General features: G+C 44.3%; 1 protein-coding gene across 3 annotated transcripts in view; it reads right to left on the reverse strand.

The window, feature by feature from the left end:
• The window catches only part of plch1 (phospholipase C, eta 1), a 102,710-nt gene that overhangs the window by 39,336 nt on the left and 49,060 nt on the right, over nt 1-14,314 (reverse strand). For all 3 annotated transcript variants that reach the window (XM_085990319.1, XM_085990320.1, XM_085990318.1), the window contains exons 8-9: nt 9,261-9,381; nt 1,489-1,660 (exon numbers count right to left, since the gene is read on the reverse strand). In XM_085990319.1, the coding sequence (XP_085846445.1) occupies nt 1,489-1,660; nt 9,261-9,381 (293 nt within the window). The remainder of the gene's footprint in view (nt 1-1,488; nt 1,661-9,260; nt 9,382-14,314) is intronic.

A 14,314-nucleotide genomic window follows, 5' to 3' on the forward strand; every position in this document is an offset into this window, starting at 1 on the left:
AACCAGTGTCCGAAGCATGCTGATGCGTCCGGAGCATGCTGATCCAAATCCAAACGTTCGGGTTTCAGGAGTTGATCCATTGTGTTGAAAAATAAGTTAATAAAATTGATGTGCCTCAATAATCCCGAGACTCGATGTTAGCGAAACAAAACAAGGCTTTTATTAACTTAGAAGATAACACGCAGTGGAGAGAGGTATCTTCCCTGGAGGTCTGCAGTACTGGCTGTGAGGCCAGACTGAGCTGGCTTACATAGAGGCCAGGTATGGGCGGAGCCCTACACACAACACATTCCATACATTCCAATACACAATACAATGGTGAGGAGAAACCTGAAACCAACCACAGTCACAGGCAATACAATGGTAAGGGGGAACCTGAAACCAACCACAGTCACAGGCAGTGATGAATGGAATATTTCATCACAGTAACATCGCCCGCTTCCACCTTTGCTTCAGCTCATCCGCTGCTTAACCCTCATCCATGCCTTTGTTACTGCTAGACTTGACTATTCCAATGCACTCCTGGCTTGCCTCCCACATTCTACCCTACATAAACTTGGTCATCCAAAACTCAGTTGCCCATGTTCTAACTCGCACCAAGTCCCGTTCATCCATCACCCCTGTGCTCGCTGACCTACATTGGCTCCCGGTTAAGCAATGCCCCAATTTCAAAATTCTCATCCTTGTTTTCAAATCCCTCCATGGCCTCGCCCCTCCCTATCTCTGTAATCTCCTTCAGCCCCACAACCACTGCCCCACCCCCCTGCAACTCCCTTCACTGAGATATCTGCGCTCCTCTAATTCTGCCCTCGAGCATTCCCGATTATAATCTGTTGTGTTTGCAAAGATAATCCAGAGACCGTCAGTGAGTTCAGTTCATGCTGCTTTTAATATGGCTGCCACACACACACACACTTTCAGGCACAAGCAATCGAATACCTATACACAATACAATGATCACAGCACTATCAAACTCCATGTGCTCAGGCCAAGGCAATCGAGTACCTATCACCAAATGTCAGACATAACATAATCACTCAACCATTGGTGGCCATGCCTCCTGTTGCCTAAGCCCTAAGCTCTGGAATTCCCTGCCTAAACCTCTCCGCCTCGCTACCTCTCTTTTCTCTTTTAAGACGCTCCTTAAAACCTACCTCTTTGAGCAAGCTTTTGGTCACCTGCCCTAATTTCTCCTTTTGTGACTCGGTGTCAAACTTTTTGTCTTTTAATACTCCTGTGAAGTGCCTTGGGACATTTTACTACGTTAAAGGCGCTATATAAATACAAGTTGTTGTTGATTGTCATGGGTAATGGCAACAAATAACATTTCAACCCCCTCTCAGTACCAGCCACCCCATGCTGGAGGAGAATTTCTAAGCTTGGTGAACCCCATTTTAAATCAAAACCAAAACTTTAACCCTAATCATATACAAACCCTCTCCATGATTAAAAAAAAAAATCTGGAATGTGACAGCATGGAACCATTACCTTTATAAGAATTTTTCCCTTTAGACTCTGAGGAGTGGGAAATTGGTGTGGGTCACGAATACGAACAGGGGGCAAGTCCAATTTGTCTCCAAGGATATCTTTCAAATATTGGGCAATCTTCTGCTGCTGCTGAATGCTGCAGTGGTTCTCAATAGACAGAATTACAGGATACCTGCCAATAAAAAAAAGACAAAAATGAATTCAGCTGCTGGCCATTAAGCATTTTGCTTGTTTTTTTTGGGGGGGGGGGGGGCACTAAATTCAAATTTTGTTTCTTTACGACATACTTACATGAACACTGCTTTAGGAACATTTAGTACAACCTCCTGGGATATGGGAATATTCAAACACTGAAATCCTTGTGGACTAGATGTTCCTCTTTTGGTGTAACCTATGCAAGAATGGCTACTGGTGGGTTTTAGACAGACTGAAATGGAAATGTGTTGTTTACACCCAATTTTCCTATGCCAGCTCATTAGCATAACTTCAGATGATAATTTGGATGGATCAGCAAAATGGTGATGAAAGAGGACAACTGCATGCAAGTTAAATTTAAAGGGATGAGGACAATTAAAAAGGTAATTGTCACATTAAGGGGACAACATTTCAGAAAGCTTTGGATACCCAGGCATTGCAACCTATTAAGCAGGATTTGTCAATGCTTAAGAGGCAAGAGACTAAGAAGCAACAGGCAAAATTAAGAGAAAGGGAACCCTAGGTGCAAGCAGCCCAGCCCCTCATCCCTGTTTGATGGCAGCTTAAGCCATGGTGATCCTGCAGAGGTACTTGTGGTGAGGGTTGTCCCCTCTGCCACTCCACAGCACCATCCCCATAAGTCAGCATTGTAACAGGCCTACATGATGATTCAGGCCACAACTGACCATTACTCTCACATGTAGCAACTTTTGCAGAACAGCAGCAAATGACAACTCTGCAACTAGCTCTCGGTTGACCCAGGCCCCGAGAAGACAAGTTCCATATAGGTACGGTGGTGGAATCTTGGTGGATGCAGCCAATCATGCTATTCTGGCTGATAACCATGGTATGAATTATTTCATGGAATGCCATTGAAAGCATGTCATACTGTGATTGTGGTGTTTCTGAGAAAGCATCCAACAATACGGTTCTTGTCAGCATTTACATTTTTCTGCGATGCTATCCATGGGAAAAGGAAGCTACACAGAGCTGCAGCTGTCAAAGTATAGTCATTTAACCTCTCTCTGCAGATAGCAGTATGAGGGTAGCAGCAAGTGGGCACAGAGCAGCCTGACCTGCCAAGCATCTACCTCCTCTTCCAACAGACAGGTCAGGTAGGCAGATTCCCATTGGGAAATGCAGTGGTGCCAGTAGCTAGAGGAAAGAGAACGATCAATTGGCACCACAGCTCATGAAAACCAAGTGCTAAGAGGAAAAAAAAAATTAAGAAAAATAGTTGAGATGTCCAAAATACATTTATCTTAACATTTTTGTGTCCTTTCCATGACCTTCTCATTGTTTATGGCCACCAAGTTACTCTGAATACCCACTTACAATTTGTGTTCATAGCAGGTGTGCGCTACATGCCAGAATAGGTCAAACTTGCATCAAGGCCTGAAATGACACCAAATTTGTATTCAAAAACTGCCCACCTCTTTCCACTGCTGTGAGTCCCACAAACCCAACGCATTTCCAGTGGGGTGGAACTTTACCCAATTTTCTGCCTTACCTGCCCCCTGTGCTACAAAACAGACAGAAAAACCTGCATCGTTTGTCAATACTAGTCAGGTAACTTATCAACTCTTAGACATCCACAATTTTAAATTTGTTTTAATTCACAAGGTTTACTGAATAGTGAATGTTCAGGAATTTAAATAAGGAATGCTGCACAGTGCAATCAACCAGAATAAGGATTCAAGCAAAGTAGTCACACGTTGGTCATCTAAATTAATGGTATTAAAAAGGTGATTGAATACATAAAAGAAAAGTCAAGCCCATGACTCAAGAAGGGTGCAGGAAATCATTGTTTTTCATTGGCTGTTTTTCATTGGCTGAGTAGCGAAAAAAAAATAATATTTTTTTTGTATTTTTAGATTTACAATTTGACCACTCCAAAAATGCACAGGCTGAGTGACACAGGTAATTTACTTAGCTTTATAAAGAATGCTTGAAAAGCAAGACTCAATTTTATCTTCCATTTAAAAAAGTACATCATGAATGGGTAAAACACCTTTCTACTGCAATATTTTCTCCATTTGCTTGTCCCACTGTCCCAACTCTATATGCAAATGCTCTCTATTCCTAGCTGTTCCAAATGATAAAATCTGTATTTTTAAAAAAAATCTGAAGAGAGATGTTACACAATAGGAAACTTCAATTAACTAAAATAATACAGGTGAGGAAGACCTAACAAACCATTACTGAAGTTGGTTAGAAAGGTTTTCTTCAGCCATGGAATAAGCTTGGTAGTACTTTGATCCCAATAGCTGTATCATAGCTAATCCAGTGAACAGTTTTACCCTACACATAAAACCTGCACTATACCTTGGCAAGGAGTGCCTAGTAATATTGGATTTCAAAAGTGAGGAAATATTTAAATCCCCAGAATAAACCTCTAACCTCAATTAGCATAACATTTGTAAAATATATGTTCACCAATCCCAATTTGATGCACTGGTTTTAAAGCATTACAGAAATATTAATGCATGCAGGGGATGGACAATACACCAACATAAAAGCATTTCCACAATATAAACAAATCTTAGTAAACGTATTCAGGCTTATACATACACCTTGGTGCTTGTCAAATGCATGCCAGATTGTCTATTATGCATTCTTTCTGTCTCGTTTTGCACACGTTGTACAAAAATAATAAATTGCAGGACAATGGAGTATTACAGTTTAAACTATTTTAATGAAGCATCAGGTCTGTGAACTCAAACATACATACAGCACTGTGTGGACAAAATGGAGTCAGGGCCCCTGGGTCTTCTAAACAATAGCAGTCCTTACAGATGCCTGCAGGCCAATGACAACTCAGCATGTGATCACGTGAATATAATAGGTATTCCTTACAGATGCCTGCGGGCCAATGATAAATCAATATGCAAATGTTACATCCCCTTTCTTTTAAAAGAAAAATATGTTATGCATTACTTTTGAGCCTTTCTTCTACATAATCTTCTCAGTAGCATCAACATATAAGTAAACTCACCATTTAACTAGCACTGAAAACATCTCAACGTTTCAATAACGATGTACAGTTTTTTTTTAGGGCAGCGATCCGCCTACACCCTTTGGCAGTTCAGAAGTCAAGGATAACTCTAGGCTTGACCTCTTGTCCTGACCTTGTGTGGTATGGAACTGAGCATGCTCCTGAATCGGTCAACAAATCAGGTTCAGGTTTAGGTTCAGGTAAGTATGATGTGTTTTGTGTATTGCTCTGTTCATCACACTCTGTTGCACTGATCCTCTCGTCGGAATGACGGTGTTGTTCCTTGGTGTTCAGGAGGTGCCTGCGATTGCAGTGGTACACCTGTCCTTCTGGGGTGCGGACGTGATACGATTGCTCAGTGTCAGCTGGCTGGATGATGACTGCTGGCTTCCAGTAGTCATGCTCCTGGATTCTGATGGATTCTCCATTGTGCAGCGGCGGCAGTAGTCTAGCTGACCTGTCATAGTATCTCTTTTGGTGTTGCTGTCTCTGTACACGTTTTGCATGCACTTGCTTGCAACTGACGACCTCTGGCTGCAACTGCTGGTTGGTGCTTGGAAGGATTGAGCGAAGTCTGCGGCTCATCAACAGCTGTGCTGGTGACTTGAAGTTGTCAACCGGAGTGTTGCGGTATTCAAGGAGACTGATGTAGGGGTCTCTTGTCCGCTTTGGCTTTGCCCATGAGTGTTTTTGCAATCTGGACAGTTTTTTCAGCAAGGCCATTACTTTGAGGGTAATGTGGGCTTGATGCGACATGTGTGAAATCCCATGCCTTGGCAAACGACTTGAACTCTCTTGATTTGTATTGGGGCCCATTGTCTGAGATTAAAGTCTCTACAATGCCATGCCTGGCAAAGGCTGCCTTTAGCTTGTGGATCACAGCTGCAGATGTGGTGCCGTGAAGCTTGTCCAATTCAAAAAATCTGCTGTAGTAATCAACAGTCACTATGTAGTCCTCGTTGTTCCAGGTGAACAGATCCGTTGCCGCGACCTGCCAGGGCCTGTCTGGGATACGGTGTCATGGGCTCTTTGACATTTGATGGGCGGCGTTCTAGACAAATGGAACATTTTCCAACAATGTCCTCAATGTGTTTGCACATTCCAGGCCAAAACAATGTCACGTGCTCTTTGTTTGCACTTTTCCATGCCCATATGTCCAGCATGAATTTTTGTCAACATCTCTTCTCTGAGACTGGTAGGAATGATGATTTTCTCCCCTTTGAAGACGATTCCATTGATTTGTGACAGTTCGTCTCTGTGGTTCCAGAATTCAGATATGCTCGGAGGGCATTTCCTCAGGCCATCCTTCGTGTATGACTTTGCTCAGCAGTGTGAGTTGTGCATCTTTCTCTGTTCCTGCTCGGATCTCCTTCAGTTTTTTGAATCACTCACAGGTAAGCTGTTGTACACCATGTGCACCTGCACATCCATGCCTTCACTGAGGCTGCTGGCCTGGTAGCTAAGAGACTTTCTGGAGAGCGTGTCTGCGACAGGAATGTCTTTGCCTGGACGGTGAATGATTGTGAAGTCGTACTTCTGTAGCTGAAGGATCATTCTCTGTAGCCTTGGTGGGGCTGCGGCTAGTGGTTTCCTCATGATTGACTCGAGGGGCTTGTGGTTGGATTCCAGAATGACCTGTCGGCCATAGACATACTGGTGGAAACGCTTGCATCCAAACAGAATTGCATATAGCTCTTTCTCGATTTGAGCATAGTTGATTTCACTGTCTGAGAGAGATTTAGAAGCGTGGCCGATGGGCTTTCCTTCTTGCAGTAATACCGCGCCTAGTCCGTACTTTGACGCGTCCACTTGTAGTCTGAGCTCTTTGTTGGGATCGAAGTAGGCAAGAACCGGTCCTGTTTCTCTGGTGATTAGGTCTTTCATTTTCTGAAATGCTGTGTCGTGTTGTTTGTCCCACAGGAACTCATTGGATTGTTTGAGCAACTGACGCATGGGTGCATTGATTTCGGAGAGGCTCGGGGCAAACTTGGCTAAGTAGTTAACCATGCCTAGTACTGTCTCTAGCTCTGCGCGGTTCTTCGGCGGCTCCATCTTCTTGATGGCGGAGATTTTCTCTGGATCCAGCTTAATGCCATCAGTTGAGAGGCGATGCCCGAAATAACTGATCTCGGTGGATCCGATTATGCTTTTCTCGGGGTTGAGCCGGATACCTTTCTCCTGTGATCTTTGTAGCATCGCATGGAGGTTCCCGTTATGTTCCTCTCTATTCCTGCCATAGATGAGGATGTCATCTACGATTGCGACTACTCCGTCGAGGCCTTCATAGGTTTCGTCGATCTTCCGCTGGAATTCATCCTGAACTGAGATAAGACCAAATGGTAAACGCAGAAATCGGTAGCGTCCAAATGGTGTGTTGAACGTTGTTAGCTTAGATGACTCTTCCGTGAGCTTGATAGTCCAGTATCCTGATCGTGCGTCCATTACACTGAAGTAACGTGCTCCCACTAGCTTGGGTGTGATGTCACTTAGTGTTGGTAGAGGGTAGTGAGGGTGTTTGATAGCCTTGTTCAAATCTCTAGGGTCGAGACAGACTCTGAGCTTGCCTGTACGTGGTTTCTCAACCACTACTAACGCGTTGACCCACTCTGTCGGTTCTGTTTCCCGGACGATGATTTCTGTATACTCCATGCTCTGCAGCTCCTCCTTCAGGCGATTACGTAGAGCAAGGGGTATCCTTCTCGGTGGGCAAACCACAGGGGTTGCTGCTGGGTCAAGGTGAATAGTGCATTCACCTGGGAATAGTCCGTCAGCAAACTCTTCCATGACTGTCTGCTTCTCGACTGGTGCGGTCAATGATAGCACTAGCTTGACGAGGTCCATGTCTAAACATGCCTTTAGACCTAGCACTGGAGGTGCTTGAGTGTCAATAATGTAAAAGTCCAGCATCATGTCACCTTCTTTGTACTTGCATTTTATCACGCATGTGCCTTTTAGAACGAGCTGCTCACCCCCAGAGCCGGTCAGTCTGCGTGAGATGGGCTGTAGCTCACACTCATCCTTCAAGCTGTGATACTCATTCAGAGGTATTACATTAACCGGAGATCCAGTGTCTAGTTTAAACCTAAGCTCTGTGCCCTGTTTTCCTATCTCAATATCGGCAATGGCTTGCTCAGTCTCTGAAATCTGTTTTTTCTGTGACACAGAATCAATAAACAGTTCCTCTGCATTTGGCTCTCTATCTGGCATTTGGCTGTCACTCACTGTGTGTACTGTTTTTCGAAAGCAGTCCTGCAAACTTTAGCAAAGTGGTTCCATTTACTACATTTAGTACATTGCCTTCCTTTGGCAGGGCAGTACTCCTTTTCTCCATGCCAGTTGTTTCCACAATATCCACAATTTTTGAAGCATTTTATGCCTGGGTCACCCATTTTTAGAACTCTCGCTGTTCTTTCTGTTCTGAAACACGCTCTCTGGGCAGTGTTCTTTGGTGTGTGTCTATTAACTGCATGCACTGTCTGTTCATGTGAGCTGCTCGTGGCGCCGGTTATGGTTTTCAACTGTGCTTGGGCTATCTCGTGCGATCTAGCTATGTCTATAGCTTTGTCCAGCGTTAGCCCGGACCCAACATTCAAAAGTTTCTCTCTCACTTTAGCTGAATGTATTCCAAACATGATGCGGTCTCTGACCATCTCATCTTTATCTGCATATGCACAGTCTTTTACCAGCAGTTTTAACTCAGTCACGAACTGTTCAAACGACTCACTAGCTCCTTGTACTTTCTCCTGAAACGTGTACCTAGCAAATATCGTATTTGTCTTGGGCATCACATATGCTTCAAAACGGTCAAAATAACTTTTCAGTACCTTTGCTTCATCCGCGGTGAGAGACCATGTGTTAAAAATGTCTCTCCCTTTTTCTTCGATCCACAGGAGTAGGTAGCTGCATTTTTCTTCCTCCCCTTTTCAACAGGCCCGAGAACATTAACTCCACATGTTGCTTGAACTTGCACCATTCTCTATGTAAGTTCAAAGATCCCCAATTCATTCAAGGTAAGGGAGCTCCAACAATGTCCATTTCAAATCCCTGTTCTGACACCATGTCTTGTTTTGCACAATTTGTACAAAAATAATAAATTGCAGGACAACGGAGTATTACAGTTTAAACTACTTTAATGAAGCATCAGGTCTGTGAACTCAAACATACATACAGCACTGTGTGGACAAAATGGAGCCAGGGCCCCTGGGTCTTCTAAACAATAGCAGTCCTTACAGATGCCTGCAGGCCAATGACAACTCAGCATGTGATCACGTGAATATAATAGGTATTCCTTACAGATGCCTGCGGGCCAATGATAAATCAATATGCAAATGTTACACTTTCTTACATACTACTCCTTTTTCAGTTCAGTATATTGAAATATGCTTTCATGGATTGGTTGATTGTAGCAAAACTGGGTGCTAATGTGTTTCAACACAAAATAGATATACACCAAGTCACCCAATGATGCATCACATTCATCAGAACAGAAATTGTGATTGGTAGACTAGAGAAAAATCAACATCAGACTCCTAAGCATTCGATATTCATCTGATTTTCAGTTATTAAAAGGTAACACACGTACTCATTTTTGATGAAAGCGTATTTGCCGATGGTTTCAATAACATCTCGGAAGAGGACCTTGGAGGTGAGTGTGTAACCATGCTGTACAATTGGCTCCCCCTCTGGGCCATCCCAGCAGTCAACTGAAATTAAGAGAAAATAGCTTAAAGACCAAGCAGGATCAAAGGCAATAGGTCAAGTAACAGGCCAGCCCAGTTAGCACAGAACAATTAATAGAAAACTGAAAATAAAATGTAGCTTGATCACTGCTGTGTAATTTGATAGCCTCTTTTCTATTTAGTCTAACAACTGTCTTATCCTTTTTATGCCTCTAGTATTTTATGTTGTTCATTTATACTTCAAAATATTAAATAAGCAATTCAAGGTTTGGGACAGAGGATAAACATTTCCAAACTCGGGAATATCTTCTTTAAACACTATTCCTCTCTCTCCCCCACCCACTGGAAAAAATAAAGAGAAAAGATAAGCAAATCCTTATATAGGACCAAACAAAATGGCAGAAGAACACAAAGCAGCAGCTAATGGGCTTAATAGCTTATGTGGGCCATTATTGTGTCTAATTTACATCAATGACTTGGATTCAGAAACTTCATGCAAATTGGTCATATTTGCAGATGATACCAAACTAGGAGGGGCAGTGGAATCAACTCAGAAATTACAGAATGAGCCACACAAAATCGTTATGTGAACAGGACAATGGCAAACAAAATTTAATGCAATCAAGTATAGAGAACAGCACACAGAAAGGAAAAACGGGCAACACACATAAACCATGAATGGTGTTGAAGTAATTAAAGATGAATTTAAGAGAGACTTGGAGTAGTTTTTTTACATTAGATTTGATGTCAACTTGTCCAACCAATGCAGATTGATCAACAAATGTTGAACATAACCAAAATAGTAGAATACAAGTCAGAGAAAGTTATGATCAAACTCTACAATGCTTAAGTCAGACTACACCTTAAGTACTAGAGTTCTGGTCACCAAGACACAAGGAAGACACTTAGGGCTAGATTTTGATACTGGGGCGGGCTGGGGTCGTGTAATCCGCATTTCATGTTAGCCACCGATTCTAAATCGATGTGGGAGAATGATGCGATTTTAACTTAATTGGCCAATTGAGTTCCAACGTGTAGGAACCCATGGCCAATGAGTTTTTCCAGTCTGAAAGTCGCCTCTGATGACATCATTGCTGCTGCATTCAAGGTCTGCAACAAGCCTTGCTTCTTCTGCAGACTGCCAACCTTTTGGCCTTTGCAGTGAGAAGCACTTGCAAGAACAATGGCCAGCCAGAGACATAGGTCTGCACCCCGCTTCGATGACGTTGCCCTGCAGGCTTTAGTGGAGGGAGCAAGAGCACATAAAGAGGTGCTCTTCCCTTCTTCAGGGAGGAAGAAGCCTCCCCAGCAAACCAAGGCTGTGTGGATCCAGGTGACAGAGGAGGTCAACACTTTGTCAGTAACTCGCAGAAACTGGCGTCAGTGCAGGAAGAGATTTCATGACCTTCTGCGCACTGGAAAAGTGAGTATGAATTTCCCCATCACCCTCAATCTGATCCCCATTGTCTTTCCTCACCAGCACTCAGCTTTAGCAATCTCTTCCTCCACATCCCACTTGACACTGACATCCATGCACCCTTACCCATTCCCTCTCTCTCTCTATGGTCACATTCACCTAATTATTGACTATGCAGCCCTCACACTCCCTATCACGGTGATGCTATGAAAACAACTGATAACACACAGGGAGGGCCCTTGGTCTTGCCACCTCACTCCATCTTTGTCTCCTTCTAAGCATCTATGCTATGGATTCTCTACACTCACTCCTTCAATCTCACTCAACCTCCACTTGTCTCCCTCATTGTAGGAAAAGAGAGCTCACAATAAGAGAGAAAGAGCGAGGACAGGAGGAGGGCCACCCTCAGTAGCCCACCTCACCCCCTGGGAGGATGCGGTCCTGGAGATCGTGGGAGTGGAGGACGATGCACAAGTGGGGGACGGACAGACAGGTGCATCACAGCAAGCTGGTGACAGAATAGTTTTCCATCTCTCTCATTGACATTGCATGAGTCGCTGATAATGATTCTGAAGCACTAACAGATGGACTTATGATCATCTGCAATATGCAATGTGTATGTAACCTTGGCATCACATCTCTGACTTTTTCCTTTACTCACCCACAGGACCATCGCAAGCACCCGTCCCCACTAGCCAGGAGGAAGAGCATGAGCATCCAGACTCCTCAGAGGAAGCTGCAACCTCCGAGGGCGCAGCATCAGCAGAATTCAGCGCACCCAGCACCAGCGCAGACACTTACACCTCGGTGGGACCTTCGGGACATAGAGTAGTGTTGTCACCTGGTGTATCACAGCTCACAAATGAGCATCAGCAGATTGTGGAGACAGGGACAGTAGTGGAGAGTCCTAGTCGGAGGGCGCAGGACTCTAAGCTCGGCTCAGCTGCATGTCGACCCTCTGCCTCTGGGTCCATCCATAAGATCAGCGGTGCTGGAACTCCAGGAACAGATGCAGGAGTCTTTGGCAGGTTTTGTCTCTAGGGTCGCTGCGAGTGTGGAGCGAATGGAGGACTCCATTGCGAACATGAGCAGAGCCTTTGTGGAGTCATTGGCGCATGAACGCATCACCATGGGAAGGATGGCAACCTCCATGGAGGTGATAAGTCACCAGAGTACAGGAAACATGGTGAGTGTTCTGGATAGAATGACATCTCTGGAGGAGTGATGGTCATCTATTGAACAGAGAAACCAGACCTTCATGGAAGTCCTTCTGAGTAGGACTGGCAGTGTAGATACGGGTCCCCATGGCCCCCCTGATGTGCAGCAAGGTGCGCTCAAGCCACTTGCAAGTGCTGAGGGGGACCTGACCCATGAGAGGGAAGTTGGTGGCAGACATCAAGGGAGTGGGGGCTCCTCTCCAAGTGCTCACACTTCCATGCCACTGCAGAGCCCTCGGTCAGAGCCCCACCAGAGTCCACACCCAACTGAGATCGGCGTCTCAACCCCTGCACAGCTGCAGGAGCAGCAGACTGTTGCCGAGCCCTCACAGGTTCGCAACCGCAGAGGACGCCCGCCAAAGGTGTCGAGACAGGAGCAGCAAGAAAGTGAGCAAGGAGCATCCACATCTGCTGAAGCCACAGGGGAAGCACCACGTAGGAGCACGTGTAAGAGAAAGATACTGCACAAATAGTCACCAGGGTAGTCACTTGAGTGAAATTTGAGGTTTTATGTTAAAAAGCCACCATGATTACTGTAAATAAAAAATCTGATGGCTACTGCTATAGTTGTGGCGTGTGTCATTTCGCAAATGGGACTTCCACATTGAGGGCTTAGGATTACTTGGTATATGCCTCAGTTGAGGAAGCGCTCAGGGAAGGTGGCGAGAGGGGTTTCCCAGGAAGTCAAACTGGAGATGAGTGTCAGGCTCCAAACTTCCACAGCTGTGGTTATGCCTTCTAAAATTTCCCCAGACCTGAGACAACAAAGTCCTGCCACCTGCAAATGATGGCTGATCAAATATCCTATTTAATGGTGGAGCTGCAGCTAATAGTCAGCAATCCAATTGTGCTCCCGCCAGGTTTCACCGTCGTGTTTCAGAACAGGCGTGCTTCATCGGCTAACAAGGGAAATTAGGGATAGCATAAGATCCAAGGAGAGGACATATAAATTGGCCAGAAAAAGCAGCAAACCTGAGGATTGGGAGCAGTTTAGGATTCAGCAAAGGAGCACAAAGGGATTAATTAAGAGGGGGAAAATAGAGTATGAGAGTAAGCTTGCAGGGAACATAAAAACTGACTGTAAAAGCTTCTATAGATATGTGAAGAGAAAAAGATTGGTAAAGTCAAGCGTAGGTCCCTTGCAGTCAGAATCAGGGGAATTTACAATGGGGAACAAAGACATGGCTGACCAATTAAATACATACTTTGGTTCTGTCTTCACAAAAGGAGGACACAAATAACCTCCCAGAGATGTCGGGGAACATAGGGTCTAATGAGAAGGAGGAACTGAATAAAATCAGTATTTGTAGGGAAATGGTGTTAGGGAAATTGACGGGATTGAAGGCCGATAAATCCCCAGGGCCTGACAATCTATATCCTAGGGTACTTAAGGAAGTGGCCCTAGAAACAGGAGATGCATTGTTGGTCATCTTCCAGAGTCTATAGAATTTTGGAACAGTTCCCATGGATTGGAGGGTAGCTAATATAACCCCACTATTTAAAAAAGGTGGTAGAGAAAAAACAGGGAATTATAGACTGGTAAGCCAGACCGGTAAGCCTGACTTCGGTAGTGGGGAAAATGTTGGAGTCCATTATAAAAGATGTAATAGCAGAGCACTTGGAAAACAGTGACAGAATCGGACAAAGTCAACATGGATTTACAAAAGGTAAATCATGCTTGACTAATCTACTGGAATTTTTTGAGGATGTAACTGGTAGAATAGATAAGGGAGAACCAGTGGATGTGGTGTATTTGGACTATCAGAAGGCTTTCGATAAGGTCCCGCATAAGAGACTAGCGTGCAAAGTTAAAGCACATGGGATTGGGGGTAAGGTACTGACTTGGATAGAAAACTGGTTGGCAGACAGGAAGCAAAGAGTTGGAATAAACGGGTCTTTTTCCGAGTGGCAGGCAGTGACTAGTGGGGTACCGCAGGGATCAGTGCTAGGACCCCAGTTATTCACAATATATATAAATGATCTAGATGAGGGAACTAGATGTAATATCTCCAAGTTTGCAGATGACACAAAGCTGGGTGGGTGTGTGTGCTGTGAGGAGGATGCAGAGAAACTCCAGTATGATTTGGACAGGTTGGGTGATTGGGCAGATGCAGTATAATGGGGATAAATCAAATCAAATCAAATTTTATTGTCATTGTTAGTGCACAAGTGCAGTACAACGAAATGTAGGCTTGCGGCGCCCGAGAGTGTACATTTAGATTAAGACATTTAAACATTCAACATACATTTGGCTTATAATACATTAACATAAACATAACCATAATAAAGTGCATTGGCAGATGTGCAGGCTTTAGAGTTTATT

Source organism: Somniosus microcephalus, chromosome 6 (genome assembly GCF_052327205.1).
Source record: "Somniosus microcephalus isolate GS21.2 chromosome 6, FLI_Smic_1.0, whole genome shotgun sequence".
NCBI classification, from domain to species: Eukaryota; Metazoa; Chordata; class Chondrichthyes; order Squaliformes; family Somniosidae; genus Somniosus; species Somniosus microcephalus.